Source organism: Gekko japonicus, unplaced genomic scaffold (assembly GCF_001447785.1).
Source record: "Gekko japonicus isolate JY-2015 unplaced genomic scaffold, Gekko_japonicus_V1.1 scaffold55, whole genome shotgun sequence".
NCBI lineage: Eukaryota > Metazoa > Chordata > Lepidosauria > Squamata > Gekkonidae > Gekko > Gekko japonicus.
In genome coordinates, this window is record NW_015160837.1 from 1,610,763 (window position 1) to 1,628,612 (window position 17,850).

Here is a 17,850-nt window from a genome sequence, read left to right on the forward strand (position 1 = left end):
GGATCCTGGGGCCTGCCTGCTCCCTTTCTCCCTTCTCTATCCCCTGCACATGGCATGAAAATTATACATTTACACACACACACAAAACTACATCACAATGGTTGGTTCTCTTCTCACCAAACCATGATTCAGAACCACAAATCTAGTCCTCATTTGAGAAGATTTCTGTTTCAGTCAACAAAATACTTCGCTACAAAACATTTTGCTTCCAGCCTGTGTGCAAGGGAAGGTAGGAGAAAATGGTGACATCCGGTGGACTCATTTCAGTAATGACAAACCTTTGTCTTACAACATTAAGGGGGGAAATGTGAGCAGATGCCAGCCTCTCTGCAAATCGCTGCCTTCAGTCTCAGGCTGCATCCACACACCATTGTACTTGTTGCACTATAGTAATTCATTACAAGTGGACTGCCTTGTCCACACAGAAAACCCAGTTGCAAAGGATTTTATCACACACCAAGAGCACAATATCCAGGGCCTCGGGGGTGGGGTGGGGGGTGGGGAAGCAGGTCCATTTGGCCCAGGCCTCCCAATCTCACGTCCCCCCCCCTCAAATTTACACTTTTGACGTTCTCTTAATTTGATAGTTACAGACACAGAAATAGCAGCTTTCCCAACATCCCATTTTAAATAAAAATGGGAATGTTTATTAGAAAGTATTACGATGTTCTTTTTCTTGCTGTATTAAATGTAAACATTTAAAATATAATACTACTAGTTTTATATCATTGTTTTTGCACTTCTTCATTTTTTAATGAAGGGGAGGCCCCCTCAAAAATGGACGTGGCCCGGGCCTCTCTTGACCTCTTGTGAGGGCCTGACAATATCCAGTGATGTGTGGATGCAATGTTACTATGCCGAGTGTGATGAAATCTGGTTTTGGTCTATATTGGTTATTATTCCTACTTGCCTTGAGTTAAATAGAAACACTGCTCAGCAAAATTGTACAACTGATAGTAAAGGTAAAGTTTCCCTTGCTCGAAAGCCAGTCAAATCCGACTCTAGGGTTGCGGTGCTCATCTCCGTTTCAAAGCCGAAGAGCCAGCGCTGTCCGAAGATGTTTCCGTGGTCATGTGGCTGGCATGACTAAACACCAGGGGGATGAAATTCCATTGACATGATGCTGCCTGTTCAGATATATATATCTTACAGCAGTGGGAAACTGGGGTTTTCTAAAATAACTACACAGAAAGCTCACATCGGTCACTTTATGTGATTTATATTTATTCATACAAACAATGCATACACAAGACTGTATATTGTTTGAAGACAGCAATAGATTTCTAATTTAACAACTCTGTAACAAAAGTTAACTAAATTTAAACATTTATGAAAATATAAATCTCTGATTGGGTAATTCTTCCCCAACAATACAAAGTTTACATAAAAACATTCAATATGATCTATTGGTTGCAAACAAGTTAGGAAAAGTCATTCAAGTCACTTGAGAGAGATATATAGACATATTATATATATATAATGAATTGGCTCTTACATAGAATATGCACACACTACAGTCATATGCTAATTTCAGTGTTTTTTTCCTTGGGGAGTTTGGCTGGCAAGGTTCAAACTACAGATGGGCATGGCGGACCCATTTGTCGAAAACCAGATTTGCCCTAATCAGGTCTAAACGGTGGGGTGGTGAGATCCAATTTTGGAAGCAAGGAGTACTTGGTTTGTGTGTGTGTGTGTGGTAGTGCTGGACCCACCTTGCTTCTTTCTTCCAAGGTGCTTTCCACCAGTACACTTCAAGTGCTGGAGTCCTGCTGAGGAAAAGGGAGACATTGGTGCGCGTACATGTACGTGGGGAAGCTTTGGGGGAAATGAGGCAGCCCTGAACAGCACACTCCATTTATTCTACAAGTCTGATCTCATTCTGCATCCTCACTTTACCTTAGTTCATCCTGCCCTCCTTCTGAGGAGTCCAGAGAAGAGCATATGGTTCCCCCCTCCCGCCATTTTACCTCACAGTGACACTGCGAGGTAGATTAGGCTGAGAGAAACGCAGGCCGGAGATAATAAATACACTAAGCTTCATGGCAGAGTGGGGATCTGAACAACAGACTCCCTTTCCCTAGTTCAACACTCTAATCACCAAACCACACACCATGGTATGCAACTGAGGTGTAGCTGGGACTAAGCCAAATGAGTTTGCGGCTATCACATGTAGCCTGAAGATTCAGTCTTCAGCAGCTGAAGAGAAATGAAAATCTGTTTTCATGCCTATCTTTTGAAAATGGTGCCAAGGGCATGCTGTGTTTAGAACGAGTAGTAAAGAAAATATATCTCGGTCATCTCTGCTGCAGGTAAGGTAAAAGCTTTGCATGTAAATCCACTAGCACTCAGATGCTAGAAGTACGTAGTTGCCTGAAAGAGCAGCACAACGGCCTGGTAATGTGTCGACTTGCTGTTGTATTTTGCGACATCATGCTGCCGCAGCTCTTGGTATAACCCTTTATGAAGCACTTACATATGCAGTAAAATCCCAGGGCTGGTTTACGGATGGATGTGTATTGGTTGACTCTCCCTATGCGATAACCAGATATGCGCAACTGGTGTCTGTAGCTAATAGAATCTTTCTTGACTAGTGTGACCCTTATGGGGAAGTTATCCATGCTCTGGTAACAACTAGGCCGTGACACTATGGTGAAATGTGCTTGGGGACTTTAACTCTTGTAGAATGTGGTGGCATGACTACTGGCTGGTACTCGGCACTTTGAACATAATAATGCTTCAGTGTTAAAGAAAAACTTCACTGGTTCAAGTTTGTTTCTATGCAAAGAGTTCCAATCAGTCTGGGGCGTGGGATTCTAAAGGGGTGCCTTCTTCCACATGGACTTGCATGCTAGTTAAGACGAGTTTCAAAAGTCTTTCTTTGAATGTCCTTGCCTTGCCTCCCAAGAAGGGTCTTTTCTGTGGTGACACCTCAGTTATGGAATTCTCTCCCAAGGCATGTCTGCCTGGGCACAAGTCTTACAATCCTTTAGGTACCAGACCAAGCCTGTTTATCCAGACATTTAAAGGGCTTTAATACCCTTTTATGTGGCTTTTAACAGTTAAGTCTTACTGCTGTTTGAGATTTTGATATTGTATTTTAATTGTTGTTTATTTTGTCAGCAGTCTTGACTACTTTTAATCTTGAAAGGCCAAACAGAAATGCCATAAACAAAACCAGTCGATCAGTCAATACATAGCTTGGTTTGCGATGCCTCGTGATTTTTGTGTGGAATGTATCCATTAAAGAAATGCTATGTCTGAATTGACACTGAGTGGGTGATGTGAACATTCGAGCTCCATAGATTAATCTGACAGTAGATGACGGAGTAAAGAATATGCATTTGTGTACCAGCCTTCGGGGTCACTACTCATCACACTTGTTTATACTTTCATATGGGTATGCTGGTACAAAATACAATACCACCTGTCAAATATGAATGCTGCAGGTATGTATTTTTCATGGGTTCCACTTCGAAATGCACATGAACCGTTAAGAACGTATGTGGTCCATTTGCAGTACCTTCCTAAACAGAATCATACCCTTTTAAGCCCATCGACTTCATTGGACTTAAACGGTGTAACTCTGCTTAGGATTCGCACTGGTCCATTTGCTTATTCTTGACTGGCAGCAGCTCAGGCAGAGAAGGATATTTCCTGAGTTCCTTTAACTGGACAAGGTGGGGACTTAACCTGAACCAGTTTGGTGTAGTGGTTAACAGCATGGACTCTAATCTGGGAGAACCAGGTTTGATTCCCCACTCCTCCACATGCAGCTACTGGTGTGACCTTGGGTCAGTCACGAGTTCTCTCAGAGCTGTTCTCTCAAGAGCTCTCTCAGCCCCACCTACCTCACAGGGTGTCTGTTGTGGGGAGGAAAAGGAGATTGTAAGCTGCTCTGAGACTCCGAGTGAAGAGCAGGGTATAAATCCAATCTCTTCTTCTGTCTCCATAACAAAGCATGGGCTCTACCTCTAAGCCATGGCTCCTGCTCCAATTCATTCAAAAGAATCACCTCCACCTGCCTTAACACATATGATAACCAGTGTGCTATAGTGATGAGAATGTAAAATTAGGAACTGGGAGGCCCAGGTTTGAATCCCTGTTCTGTCATGGAAGCTCACTGGGTGACCCCGGGCCTGTCACTTCCTCTTAGCCTAGGTTACCTCAGAGGTTACTGTTGTGAGGAGAAAACGGAGGGAAGAATGGTGGCTGTAAGCCATATTGGATCCCCACTGGGGGGAAAAGCAGGCTGTAAATATCGACATAAATAAACAAATATGCTATCCATACTCGACAGGCAGGGCATATCTTTTGTAATCGCCAAGAGGTGTGGTCCTTAGGAGCAAAGCTTTATCCACCTTAGAATCAAGTACTTCAGCTTAATGGAATTGAGGACTGGGGCGTCAGAAAACATGCAGCCCGTTATTGGTTTTAAGTGGGCTAGCCAAGTTGAATAAAAAATAATGGACTGCATTTTGCAACTTCTACCGTGTAATTGGTAAAATTCCATTTTAAAAGGCCATGAACAGTCTTAAATGCAGGAAGTGGGGAGGCATAAATACTTTATCTAGACGTAAGAAATTCATTACAAAGTGAAACAGTAGAGAACCCTTTGGGGCAGCCATAATTTTTCAGCACATACGCAAGCATAATGTTAGTCCCAGAGTATTTGGTCATCTGATCTGTGTTTTACACAGGAAAGAATAGGAATGACGGTAAGGCAAACACTATGAGATATCAAGAGCAATACCTAGCATGTCTGAATGGGTTCTGTTTAGTGGAATTTCTTGGACTTTCCTGCAACAGAACTAGTGAAACCCTTTGGACACAAAAAGAGAGAACAGGGTTAAATTATTTAACCGTAATGCCCTTTTTTTCTTGGTATTCCCCCCCCCCGAAACCCAGTAGTACTAAAATACACCATGAAAGAGACAGAAAAACAGCACAGTTAAGTCCCCTTCTTACATGATCTAGTTAATAAGGACTTCCTATCACTTGTAACTTTGTAACAGGAGAAAACTGTAACTTTGTAACAGGAGAAAACTGTAACAGAAGTCCAGACATACAACTTTTGTAATTTTCAGTTATAAATTGATTGACGAACTCACAACTGTCTATCTTTAGAGGACCAGCGTCTACTGTATTCTCCACTGAATACAGGCACAAGCCAACCAAAGTTAAACATTGTTATTGCCCATTGATCTGAGAGATTGAAGCAGACGGTACTATGAAATCAATGGGACAGAAGTGCTAAACTCTGTGTTGCCACCTCTTTTTAAATAACAACAATAATAGTGGCTAGTACTTCTAATGCTTACGGAATGCATCAAGTCTTCCAGGTTTGACATCTTGTCGTTTGCACCATCGTGTGAATAAAATTTGTTTTTGCAAGTGGGCGACAGCTCGGGGTAGCTGAGGATTTAGGGTTTGCAGCTATCTAGGTTTAAAAATGGTCGGCCAACCTCATTCCAATATGAAATGTCACACCATCTCTTATTAAAAAGCGGTCACCTTTAAAATATCCCCCCCCCAAAAAAAAATCTATAATGGCAAAAAAGAAATATGATCATATTGCTAGGAATTTTTTTTCATTCAAGGCTTTGGATCAAACCCCATATTTATTCTATGTTTTTAAAAAAGCCCTGCAGCCCACAGAATAAACAACTATTTTAAATAACCCCAAAAAAAAAAAAATTTTTTAAATTTCCCCCCCCCCCCCAATTTGTTCGTACCTAGGCATCACCAAAGAGATAAGCAGCCATCTCTTCTACGTTTATTTATGGTCAGTGGTCGGCTGTGAACCCATGCCCTCTGCAATCAATGGCAGAACACACTTTATCATAGCAATAGTTGTGTTTTTTGGTTGGGGTGGCTTCACCTGCCTCAGGGTCTGTCACCGTGATGGGACTGTCCCTTGCAAACACCTCAGTGGATTCTCTCCAGATACAGTCCACTGTCCCCTTGAAGCTGTAATTATGACACTTTGGTCTAATCACTTGCGTTGCGTTGCTGAAAATCTGCCGGCTGTTTGAAGTAGCAATTTTAATTTTCAGCGCTGCATCTACTCGGTCCACTACAGTGTAAGTGCCTATGCTCCCGTCATCAAAGCCTACAATAATGTTCAAATGCCTCTGGGAAAGAGCAAGGAAGGTTGGCGTCTTGTAAAGGGAACAAGCACCAATGTTTTTGCCGTCCGCCAGCCTCATTACAATTAAGATGGAGATTGCGCCGTTATCCTCATCCTCATCGGAAGTGCGGAAACAAATATATACAAGGTAGCGGCCATCTCGAGACAACTTCTGCCTCCAGATTATGCCAGAAGCATGGACCACGCGGAGTTTGCCACTGTGAAGGTCAAGGACGTTGATATTTTCATCGCCGCGGGATATGATTCCCAGCTTTCCATTGGGAGATATTTCAAAATCCTCCAGAGTCTTTAAGAAAGTATTAGGGAGCTGCACTCGTCTGCAGATGACTTCCTCTGTGAGACTCCAGATGTTCACCGTTTCAGTAGATGTTATAAACGCTACAATATCAGGGCAATCTGGGATCAGTTTAATATCGACAATACTTATACCATCGTCACAACAGTACTTCTTGGTTATACTCCCTGTCCAAAGGCTCACCGCCAACACTTTGTTCTTTGTCATCCCAACTACAAATGTGTTAGCGGTGGTTATAAACGCATTCTGTAAGGCAACGAGAATATTGCATACTCTGTGACCTGTGGCCAGCCTCCAAACCCTTGACGCATTCTGCTCACAGAGTGAGATGACAAACTGATCGTTGTGTGTTATCAATAGCTGACTTATCCTCTGTCCACTGATGCGAAAGAGATTTTCACCGGAACCCGTGTGCCACACGTACTGGCTGCATTTGTCGTCTGATGTCACCATCAACTCCCCAGTGGAAGTCAGCACACAGTGTTCGACAAGGCTCTCATGCTTAAACACAGCCTCAATGAACCCAGTGCCAAAGTTCCACTTGTGTATTGCTTCAGACCCATCCAGCGTGTAAATCACTTCCCCTCGGGCAGGCAATATCAGTCTCTGTATAGGCTTGCCGGTTTTGTCTATGTTCGACATAGCGGTTATGATATCTATATCCCAGATAGAAAGGACACCACTGGTAGATAAGGATAGCAGCATGTTATGGTGATTTGATTTAATCAATCGGACGATGTTTCCTGAGATTTCCTGTAGGCTCGCCATACACTGCCCCGTGTCTCGCCTCCAAACAAAAATAGCAGAGGTATTCTCAATAGAAGCAATGATGCAATCCCCGTTTTTGGACAACACGGCCGACACAAAGCGCTCGTTGTGTTTCGCTCTAAATTTCTCGGCTATTTTCCACATGCTGGTGTCGAGAAGCTCTATATTGAGTGCCTTACAGATTAAAATTGCACTTTGGTCCTCGGCAAGCTCAATGCTGACAAATTCGCTGTCCCCTCGCTTGCAATCAAAGTCATCCGTGAGCTGCGGGTTGGTCATGTCCTCCGTGTTCCAGATAGAGAGGCCGCCCTCATTGTCCACCATCACCATTTCTTGAGCTGTGTCCAGCACAAGAAGGAACTTCACAAACCCGCCAGAAAATTCAGAGGTCACCGTGGCCAGTTTGTCGCCACTCCCTAAATGGAATATAGAAGCAGTGTTCAAGTACTGCCCACAAAAAGCATACATTCCATCTGGAGAACACTGGACACAAGTCACTTCATACCAGCAGTGGAACTGATAGAGTGGCCATCCATAAAGTAGATCTATCACTGTGATGTCTTTGCTAGCCTCTAGCCAAGAAAGAGCATGATTTACTGACAGCGTAAATCCATTTATGAAACCGCAGCCAACACCGGCCCCACCATGTTTTGATCCCTTAATCTCTACCTCGGACAAAAGGCAGGAATTTAGGTTATCGTAAATCAAGAGTGTGTTCTTTGTTGTGGCTACTACGAGATACTTTTCATCACTTGTGAGCTTCATGCCTAAAATGACAGACTGGGCCGTTGTAATCTGCCTTAGTAGCTGTCGACTCTCGACATCCCAAGTGCTGATGGAACCATTTTCCAGAGCTACAATGACCGTTCTTGGATTAAAGGTAGGCAGGATTTCAGTGACTTGACTGCAACTGGAGGACAAAGGCAGTCTCTCAGGGCTGTAAGTTACATCCATAGAAGAATGTAAAGGAACAATGGAACAATATTTGGGTCCATCTTTGTCACATTCCAGAAGAAGCTGTCTCAGTTTAGGCAAGGAACTTACGACAGGAAGAAGCCTCTGTTGCAATTCCGCAGAGAGCGTGCCTGGATATTTTATCACTTTGTATTTTATGCCACGGAGCGTGGCCGCAAGGAACTTCAACTCTTTCTCTTGCGAGTGGTTGTAGGCCAACTCCACGTCGGCAAGGGCTTTGTCAAATTGCCCGATTTTGATCATGGTGTACAGCCAACTGAAGTTCATAATGACGCCGTATAACAGGTCGTCTGTTTTCCCGCATCTTGTCAAGTGATGCAAAAGCTCTGTCATTTTCCTGTGGTTCACAAAAAATATGTCCGGCTCTAAAGGGTTGCACTGGAACACCCAAGGCTGATCGGGGGACTGCCTGTCAAATGCTGTCTGATCCATGACATGTCTGTCATCGTCGTTCATGCTCCTACTGTCGCTGTCAAAGCAACCATTCAGATATTGATCCTCACCGTAAAGAGATTTCCTTCTGCCACCGGACCAGACGCCAAGAAAATACTCAGCCATCACATTATGCATTTCATTAACGTCTTCCTTGTTGTGAAGATACATCTTTTGAGCAATAAGCTGCAGGTGCCTGTTTGCCCACACGAGGAGGGTAACATTTTTAACTTGACGTTCTACCAGGTACCCGGTTAGTCCCTCTTTCAGCCTTGCAATGTAGACGTAAGGTACCCTTAATGGATTATGTTGCCTGATACTCTCATTTAGTTCCAACATAACGGTATTGTCCAGGGCTAATATATCCTCCAATTCCGTTTCACTTAAACCAGATTTGGACATGGTGATGTAGCCCAGGGCTCGCGACAAAAGTCTCAGTCCACAGCTTTTCTCTAGGGACCAAAAGGTTTGCTCTATACTATCATGAACGGTAGTACAGAGGGAGGTCTCATCAACATCTTTGTGAGATCTCCAGTTTCGGACTTCCCTGAAGGTTAAGTTTACAAACATTGGGAGAGTGCATTTAGAAAAGGCTTCATTTACATAGATCTGTTGGCCTGATGTTACTTTTCTTTTAACTCGAAGCAGCTGATGCTTGAGAACTTGACTACACATTTTTCTGTCCCTAGGTGTCAGTTCAATATAGTTGTCTTCATCATGTATAAGGCACCTCAGTTTTTGCAGTATTCCATGTTTGTTCGGCAGTGTTGAAATGATTATTCGCACAGAACGGGGCAGATGGACGGGGAGCCACCATAGTTTTCTAGCATCGTCATTCTCTGAAAGCTGTTCTATCGCATCAAATACCATAACCAGAGGTCTATGAAATGAAGACTCATTCAAAAGGTTTATAAACAAGTCCCGGAGATCGTGGATTTTTTTTGGGTAGCTTTGTACAAGGCATCGGTAGTTAATTGCTAACTGCTCACAAATACTTTGAAGCAGGTTCCTAAGGTCTGTACTCATCTCTGTGGATCCCAAAAACCTTATAACTACCACAGGATCCGACTCGGGTCCCATTTCTTCCTTCAGCCAACCATAAGCCTACAAATAAAGAAACATAATTGAATTAATACACGTGTCCGCAATGCAAACCACAGGAACAAATGTGATTTTAAAAAACCACATTAAAGCAATCACTGTGTTTCTAAACTATTTAAACGTTAGCTTTAAGTGGAAATGATATACAAACACTGAATAATAGCAGGATCTAGTTCATATAACAAGGTTTTCTAACCAGATCTCTAGCAATGCTACATATAGTTGACCATCAAGTGGCTTACTATTACTGTCCTTCCTCAGGACATTACCCTTGCCTATCTCTTTTCTCTTCCCTCACTTATTACAAACATCAGGAGCAGGAACAGGCAGTGTTCCCTCTAAGCTGAGTTAGTGTGAGCTAGCTCAGTTTTTTAGCCTCCGGCTCACACATTTTTGCCTTAGCTCAGGAAGGCTGGGGCTGCAGAGCAAACTGATTTATGCAGTAGCCAAATCCCTTTCTCATAACATTAATGGCAGTAGCTCACAAAGCAGAATTTTTGCTCACAAGACTCCACAGTGTACAGGGAGCATTGGTAACGGGCCAGTTCATTGGAATACTGAATAAGTGAAGAAAGATAACTACCATCAACACTAGCATACATGATTCCTCTTCCACTGAAACCACAGTTTCTCATAAGAGCCTGCCCGTCAATTAAGAGAGTATTTTGGAGGCTCTTTCCCAGAAGGGTCTGCTACAGAATAATTCTTTTCTGTTGTGGCCTTATGGTCATAGAACTGTTTTTACAGCCATATTCAACTGGCAACATCACTGCTGTTTTTAAAGCATCAGTTGAATTCCATTCCAGGCTTGCTGGCTTCCAATGGAGGAGGGACTGGGACTCACTGATACAGCATCTACTTTTCACCCCCGGGTGTCTGCAGTTAAAAGGAACCGGAAGCGAGCGCTGCAAGAGACCTTGAGACCCAGGAAAGCCAGTGCCAGTCAAAGTAGACAATATTGAACTTGGTAGGGACCAGTGGTTTGACTCAGCAATTTCATGTGTTCATGTGTAAATGAAGAAGAAGAGATTGGATTTATATCCCGCCCTTCGCTACTCAAAGGAGTCTCAGAGCAGCTTGCAAACTCCTCCCCCTTCCCCTCCCCACAACAGACACCCTGTGAGGTAGGTGGGGCTGAGAGAGCTCTTGACAGAAACTGCTCTTTTTTAAGAACAGCTGTGCCAGAACTATGGCTTGCCCAAGGTCATCCAGCAGCTGCAAGTGGAGGAGTGGGGAATCAAACCCAGTTCTCCCAGATTAGAGTCCGCACACTTAACCACTACACCAAACTTAATATCTCTGATATGACATCTATTGATTAGTTGGCTGTTTAACCCTTTTCATTTGTTGTTGTTGAATTTGATTATATATTTTTATCGTGTTGCATTTTGTTTCATTTTTAAAGTTGACTTGAGAGCTTTTTTTTTTTGAATCAAAAGGCAAGAGGTTGGATCCAACCAGCTTTTCCACCAATGAAAAAGGGAGGGGGCCCTTTGATCACTAAAAAGGAGGCTTTGCTGTGGATCATGGGATCTGCATAGACCAAAGCCATTTGAGATGGTGGCTGTAACTGGCCAAGACTGATCAAAACAGCTGGCTGGATCCAGCCCAAGGTAAACATTTCTAGACAGACAAAGTATTTCCCAAGTTTCCCAAGATTGTAATAGCACAACAAATACACAGAAGGGGTTGGCATGTGTGCAGGTTTACCTTTTTTGCCGCTTCTGCTAATAAAAAAGTTTTCCCAGTGCATGGTCCTCCATATATGATAAGAGGGTTTATGTGGCCCATTTTCCTGGGCAAAATGTATTTGTGCATAATGTTCATAGCATCACACCGGTACTCATAGAACAAAGAGTACGTTCTACAAAGTGAGGAATGCTGAAGGATTTCATCATAGAGCCAGTCTGTCTCTATGTCAAAATTCTGCTGCACAGTCGCTTGGATGATATCAACCATGTCTTCGTAGAGCTGTTTACCAAGCCCTTCGATGTAGTGGTTCTCCACTTCTTGAGTGTAGCCGTATTTGATGTCGCAGTGGGTGACAGAAGTGTAGACTCTTAGATTAGAAGAAGCGACAATGGTAGGAACAAATTCATCCCTGAGTTTGACGAGTTTCTCAAGAGCTTCTGGGTCTCGTGTGGATTTCCCAGCAGTGTGAAGAACGTCCATGTACTTCTCCATCTCGGGGAGTTTAACAAAACGTTCTATGTTGGCAATCTTCCGAATGTAGCAAACGCACTTCTTTAGGAAAGCTGGGGTTTGTTTTCCTAAGGCAAAATCAAATTCATCTTCGATAGCTGGGAGGGGATAAAAAGAGTAAAAGGAAATCTAAAGTTCCTGTACAGCACAGTGCCAAAGTGCTCTGGTGCATCTTAATCTGTGAAAGGGCCACATAAGCCTTCTCCAACCCTTCCCATGTTTTCTGCTACAGGAGCTGGGAGCCCTGCAAAGGAGGGGATCAGTGTTCTCTGAATTGCCTTCCCCGATCTCTTGGTCATGCAAGAACATGATTAAGAGACAGAAACTAGGAACCGCTGCTTATCAAACGTACGGTTAATAGTTACAATTCAAATGTAAGGAAAATGTTTCCCTTTTTTTGAACATGATTGCACACTGAAAAAAAGCTACAGCTGGTGTATGGCTGTTTATACACAGCGTGCCTTCCCTGAAATGTTTACCCGAGGAAAGGTATCTCTTTGCTTGACTGTGTTTCATTTTTCCTTTTTCATACAGCATCTTCACGGCCGTCTTAAATATCATCTTAATCTCTTCTGCTATTTCCTGCCACTTGGTCTCATTCCCAGGGTTTGAAGACGCTTCCACCTTTAACAACAACAACAACAACAACACATTGTTAAAATGAAGTTGTCGACTTTGGTTCCTATGTATTTGCAAACAATCAGGGCCATATTTAAGGAAGCAACCTACAACATATTACAACAAAACAGCTAAAACGACACAACCAAGTTCCCCTAGAACTACCTATATTCAATTTTTATTTATTTTGCAGGCAATGTGAAACAGAATTCTAACACACAGTATCTGAAATACACTGGGGGCAAAAATAATATAGTTTGTTATAAACACTTCCAAGTGCACAAGGGCTGGTTTATACATGCAGATTCCTTACTTGATGACTGCCCCTTCAACAACCTGAGTGTGTTTGTCAATCAATACTATGAAGACAGAGTAGTGCCTTGAATCATTTGAAATGCAGAGCTTTTCAATGGAAGTTGTTGACATATTCAGCTGCTATTTGTCAAGTGGACAATAATCAAGGCTCCAGATCCACATTTGTAAAAGAATGAGCTGTGAAATTGTGTCATGGGATGGTCTATGTTAACTCAGACTGCAGTGGGAAACACCACCTGAAAACTCACCACTTAACACACAGCTTTCGTGGAGTGAATCTAGTGGCCCCTTTAAGAGCAGCAAAGTTTAATTATGGGTGTGAAGAAATGCATTTTTTCCTGGGAGGTTTGAAAGGATCAAAACCTCCACTTTGCATTTTAACAGTTTTTTTCCCCTCTAGGCAGAAGGGGGGGGGAGTAAGTGCAATGGCTCTACAGAGTTACATTCGTACAAATGCTAATAGATCTAGCAGGAGATAATGGGTGGGTCAAGCTCTTCCCCTTCCCCAAGCAGGAAACAGATTTGGAGGAATGAAATAGTAGATAGTCTTCAGGAAGGTGGTTCCTGGAGATCTCCAGGAAATCCCTCTTTGACCTGGTATGACCTGGTCAGTGGGTGGAGTAACTGATATAAAAACTTGCAGGAGGAAGGAGGTCTCTTTTCCATGAGAGCAGGGACAGACCTCTCCACTGAACAGGCAGCCATTCACCATGTGCTGGTCTAAAGATCTGGAGGGAGCTTCCAGGTAATGGTCACTTGGTAGGGTTTTGTAACTACCTAAGCTAATGGGGCCTGTCCTATATTTAACATCTGATAGGGCATGTATAGAGAAAGGGACTGAGGATTTGTGTTTTACCAGTTTCATTTGGGATCCCTTGATCAACCTGGTGCTGTGCTAAAAGTATGCCTGTAAACATTTGCTTTTTAAAAAATAAATACTTTATAACCTTCAATGCTGGAAGTGCTTCTCTATACCACATAGACCTCCACCATGTGGATACGCTGTTTTAAATGGAGAGTCAGGGGGAAGGCAGGCTGTTGGCAAGTAGCTATTCCAGGGCACACGAGACAGTAACCTGTCCCCATGGTGACCAGGCGCTGGGCACCGGGAGACACAGAGACAAGGCCTCAGAACTTGGAAGGGAAGCTGGGAGTTCCGTCCCTCCCAGTGGGCAATTCCTTGCGAAGGGTAAGTGGTGGCAGCGGGCTACCTGAGAGTGAAAGAACAGCCTCTCCAGGTGTTGAGAAAAATCTAGGAAGGCAAGGCGGAATAGGTTCTGCATTTCTTCCTTTAGGAGGTGCGATTGTCAGAAGAAAATTAAAAAGTTTCAGTTTTGTTTTTGCATGTGGGTATCCTGTTTGTAATAATTGTTTGGATACACTATATTTTTAATATGCTAGTTGTGATAATTTCATGCCAAGTAAAAATGTCCATAGTCATATTTTATGTTCCTAAAGTAACAGAATGACATCCAATCTAGAAAAGACAAAAGAAATGCTTCAATTTTTCCAAACAATTCCGTTTCCCCCTGGAAAAAAACGGTTTTTTTCCCGAGCTTCAAAATTTCCGGAAATTTTACATCTCTAGGCAGAACTTCCTTAGCTTCTGAGATCTGACGAGATCTGGCTAGCCTGGGCCTTCCAGAATGGGCCAGAGATTAGTGACCTGTAAGGCAGCACCTGGATCACAGACTGTCGCAAACAAGAGGAGCATCAGGGGTCGTTTTGTAGAAAAAGAGCTAGGGGAACTCATTAGCATAACTCATTAGCATATGCCACACCCCCTGACATCACCGGAAGTGTGTCATAAGGCCACACACCCCGCTGCCGCCGGCCTTGCAGCTCCACTGCCGAGCCCCATGAGGGGCCCGGCGGTGGACCTGCAAGGCCGGTGGGAGTGCAAGGAAGCCCCGCGAAGGCCCTCCCTGGCCCCAGGCAGGCAGGGGTGGGGAGAGGCAGGGAGGAAGCAACTTACCCTCCCTCTTCTCCTGCCTCCTCCTGGCTGAATGAGGGCCGGAAGCGGGGCGGCCGGAAGCAGGGGGCGGGGCTTCGTCATGTGCCCCGCCCCCCGTACCTCACCCGGGGAAACTACGATCCCCCACGATCCCCCCCGAAATGACCTTTGAGGAGCATACACCAACAAGAAGACTGAAGATGCGAAGTAATTAAAAAAAAATCGATACAAAAGGTAATTTGACTGTGTTGAGCCAAGCAAATCTTTGGATAAGGCTGGGCTAGGAACTCCCTTCTGCCATGGAAGTTCACTGAAGGACCGCGGGCCAGCCCTTCCTTCTCAGCCTCACCTTCCTCTCAGGGATGCTGTTGTGGGGCTAAAATCGACGAGGGGAGAATGATGTGAGCTGGCCTGAGCTCCTGGGAGGAAGGGCTACATAAGAAACATACTAAACAAATACACTCCTGGGACGATACTTAAAAATACCCCCAGAACAGCGTATTTGTATCTGTAAAACTTCCGTGGAGGATCTTTTTCATTATGTCAGGGTCTGCCCATTGCACTGGGAACCGAGATGTAAATTCTTGACTGCAACAATAGATCAATTGCAGAATTTTTCTGACATCGATAAATTAATCAAAGAAAGTCAAAATGGCACGCAGTGTAGAGGGTACCATAAAGCCTGATGATCAAAGGAAGTGAGAGTGGCATGCAATGCAGAGGGTACCATAAAATCCGATGATCACAGAAAGTGACAGCGGCATGCAATGCCGAGGGGAATTTCTGTTCCAAGGTGAGTTTGGTAAAACAATGGAGGGAAAAGCCAATGCAGAATCTTCGCTTGTTTCCCAGGTAAAGCCATTAAAAACCAGGCTCCTTGTTTCTGATCTCAGCCTCACGCCTTGAAATTCCTGGTTACCTGTGGGCCAGACTACACATGATTCTGAACTTCTGTGACTGTAACTCCAAGCACAGAGTTTGGCTCTAGAATACAACTGGGTGGTGGAGGTTGGGGGGGGGGGCTGGTGTGGACTGGGGTTGCCCTGCTCGGGGCTTGTCTTTCCCCGCTACTGGGGCTTAAAGCAGCCCCGGGGAGAGTGTCATTTTCGACCGAGGAAGCAGCATGAGAGAAGAGTTTAAACTCTCCCCTCTCCCAGTGCTGTGACCCCTCCCAGTGGCTGCGTTTCAGAGCCAAATAACACATCTAACATCATCATCATCATCATCATCATCATCATCATCATCATCATCATCATCTTCATCATCATCATCTAGCGTGCCAGGGGCCCAATCTGCATCTAGCATTTGCTCCGCTGTTTTACCAAACCCACCGCTGGAACAGAAATCTCCCCTGCATTGCATGCCACTTTCACTTTGATTGATTCTCGGGTTTTAAGGCAGTGTCCAGACTGCATGCCGCTTTCACTTTGTCTGATCTCTCGGCTTTATGGTAGCAGTCTGCATTGATTTATGGCCGTTTGATGGCCATTCAGGGGTGACTCTGCAGTCAGTACGGCGTTGGCCTGGGGTGTCTGAATGTGGTTTTGAGCCGCATCTTTCTCTGTTCCAGTGTGAGTTTGGCAAAAACAGCAGAGCAAATGCTAGATGCAGACTGGGCCATTGACAGAGCCATGGAGTTCCTTTCATATCAAACGGAACACAGTTATTCTTGCTCAGATCATAAGAGAGCTGCAGCAGGAAGCTGTTTGTGTGTGTGTTTGTCTGACAACTGGAGCCATTTCTCACAAAGAAGCAGCATCCAGTTTGAAATCCAAAGGGATTTAGTTTGGCGCTGCACATTAAAAGCTCCCCCTGTACCTATCCGTTTATCTACTGCAACCTCTTACTAAGAGTCTTGAACCGCTTCGGTGCGGGGCCCCCATTCTGTTGCACCGATGTGCCTCGTTGCTCTAGCTGAGGAAGAGGATAATTCATTCTCATTTATGTCCTCTAAATTATTGGCTGTTCTCCGGAGTTCTAGGAAAGGTGCCAAGCTGGAATGGCGTGTATCTTTGTGTGCGCTGTGGACTCTTGCCAGCCGAGAGCTGGATGACAATCAACAATTTATTTTGCCCAACAGCTGCTAGGTATGAATGCATCCCTATCTCTCCGAACCAGCGCAGCACCTGAACCTGCTTATTCTTGGGTGGTCAAACGGGGCCCCTTGAACTGCTTGCTGCTCTTGATTCCCGAGGCAGAAGCAAAGGCAAGCGCTAAGGGGGAAGCAAGGAGGGGGGGGTGTAGACATGTGGCAGGCAGGTGCAGAACCAGATTAAAAGAGGACAGCAGAGTTGTGAGATGTGGACAGCAGAGTTGTGAGATGTCAGTACATAAGGGGACGTCTGCACTGCTATCAAGTTTTATCTTAGTTTAACTCTCATGGCTTTCTCCTGGGGATTTTGGGAACAGTTATTAGGTTAGGGACCTAGGAATTGTGTCCCCCAGGCCCTCTTCCCAGGATTCTCTGGACAGGGGATTCCTTTTCATATGTTCAGTTTTGGCACTCCAACTGCATGTAATGGGAGCGTGTGCTATGCACGGTCCTCCTGATATGAAGAGTTGCCCATTTCGTGCAATTGGGGCAAGGTGCTTACGTCCTGTGTGTGTATAGCTTTGGCACGCATGAACACATTCCCTCAAAAGTAAAACAAAACAAGAAAACCCCTGAGGTTCTATTCACATGTACTGAACCTGTCTGTGAATGGAAAATATGCATGTCGCCCCATGCAGACAGAATGGCGACCGTGCGTATTGGGAGGATGCAACATAGGGTACGCCACTTTGGTGTAGTGGTTAGGAGTGCGGACTCTGATTTGGGAGAACCGGGTTTGACGCTCCACTCCTCCACATGCAGCTGCTGGTGTGACTTTGGGTCAGTTACAAGTTCTCTCAGGGCCGTTCTCTCCAGAGCAGTCCTCGAAAGAGCTCTCTCAGCCCCACCTGCCTCACAGGGTGTCTGTTGTGGGGAGGGGAAGGGAAAGGAGATTGTAAGCCGCTCTGAGACTCCTTCGGGTAGTGAAGGGCAGGGTATAAATCCAATTC

General features: G+C 44.5%; 1 protein-coding gene across 1 annotated transcript in view; it reads right to left on the minus strand.

Moving 5' to 3' along the window:
* Positions 1 to 5,783: 5,783 nt before the first annotated feature.
* The window catches only part of NWD2 (NACHT and WD repeat domain containing 2), a 130,250-nt gene continuing 118,183 nt past the window's right edge, over positions 5,784 to 17,850 (minus strand). Inside the window, exons 7-9 of the mRNA XM_015418172.1 lie at positions 12,401 to 12,545; positions 11,430 to 12,019; positions 5,784 to 9,722 (exon numbers count right to left, since the gene is read on the minus strand). Of these exons, the coding sequence (XP_015273658.1) occupies positions 5,784 to 9,722; positions 11,430 to 12,019; positions 12,401 to 12,545 (4,674 nt within the window). The remainder of the gene's footprint in view (positions 9,723 to 11,429; positions 12,020 to 12,400; positions 12,546 to 17,850) is intronic.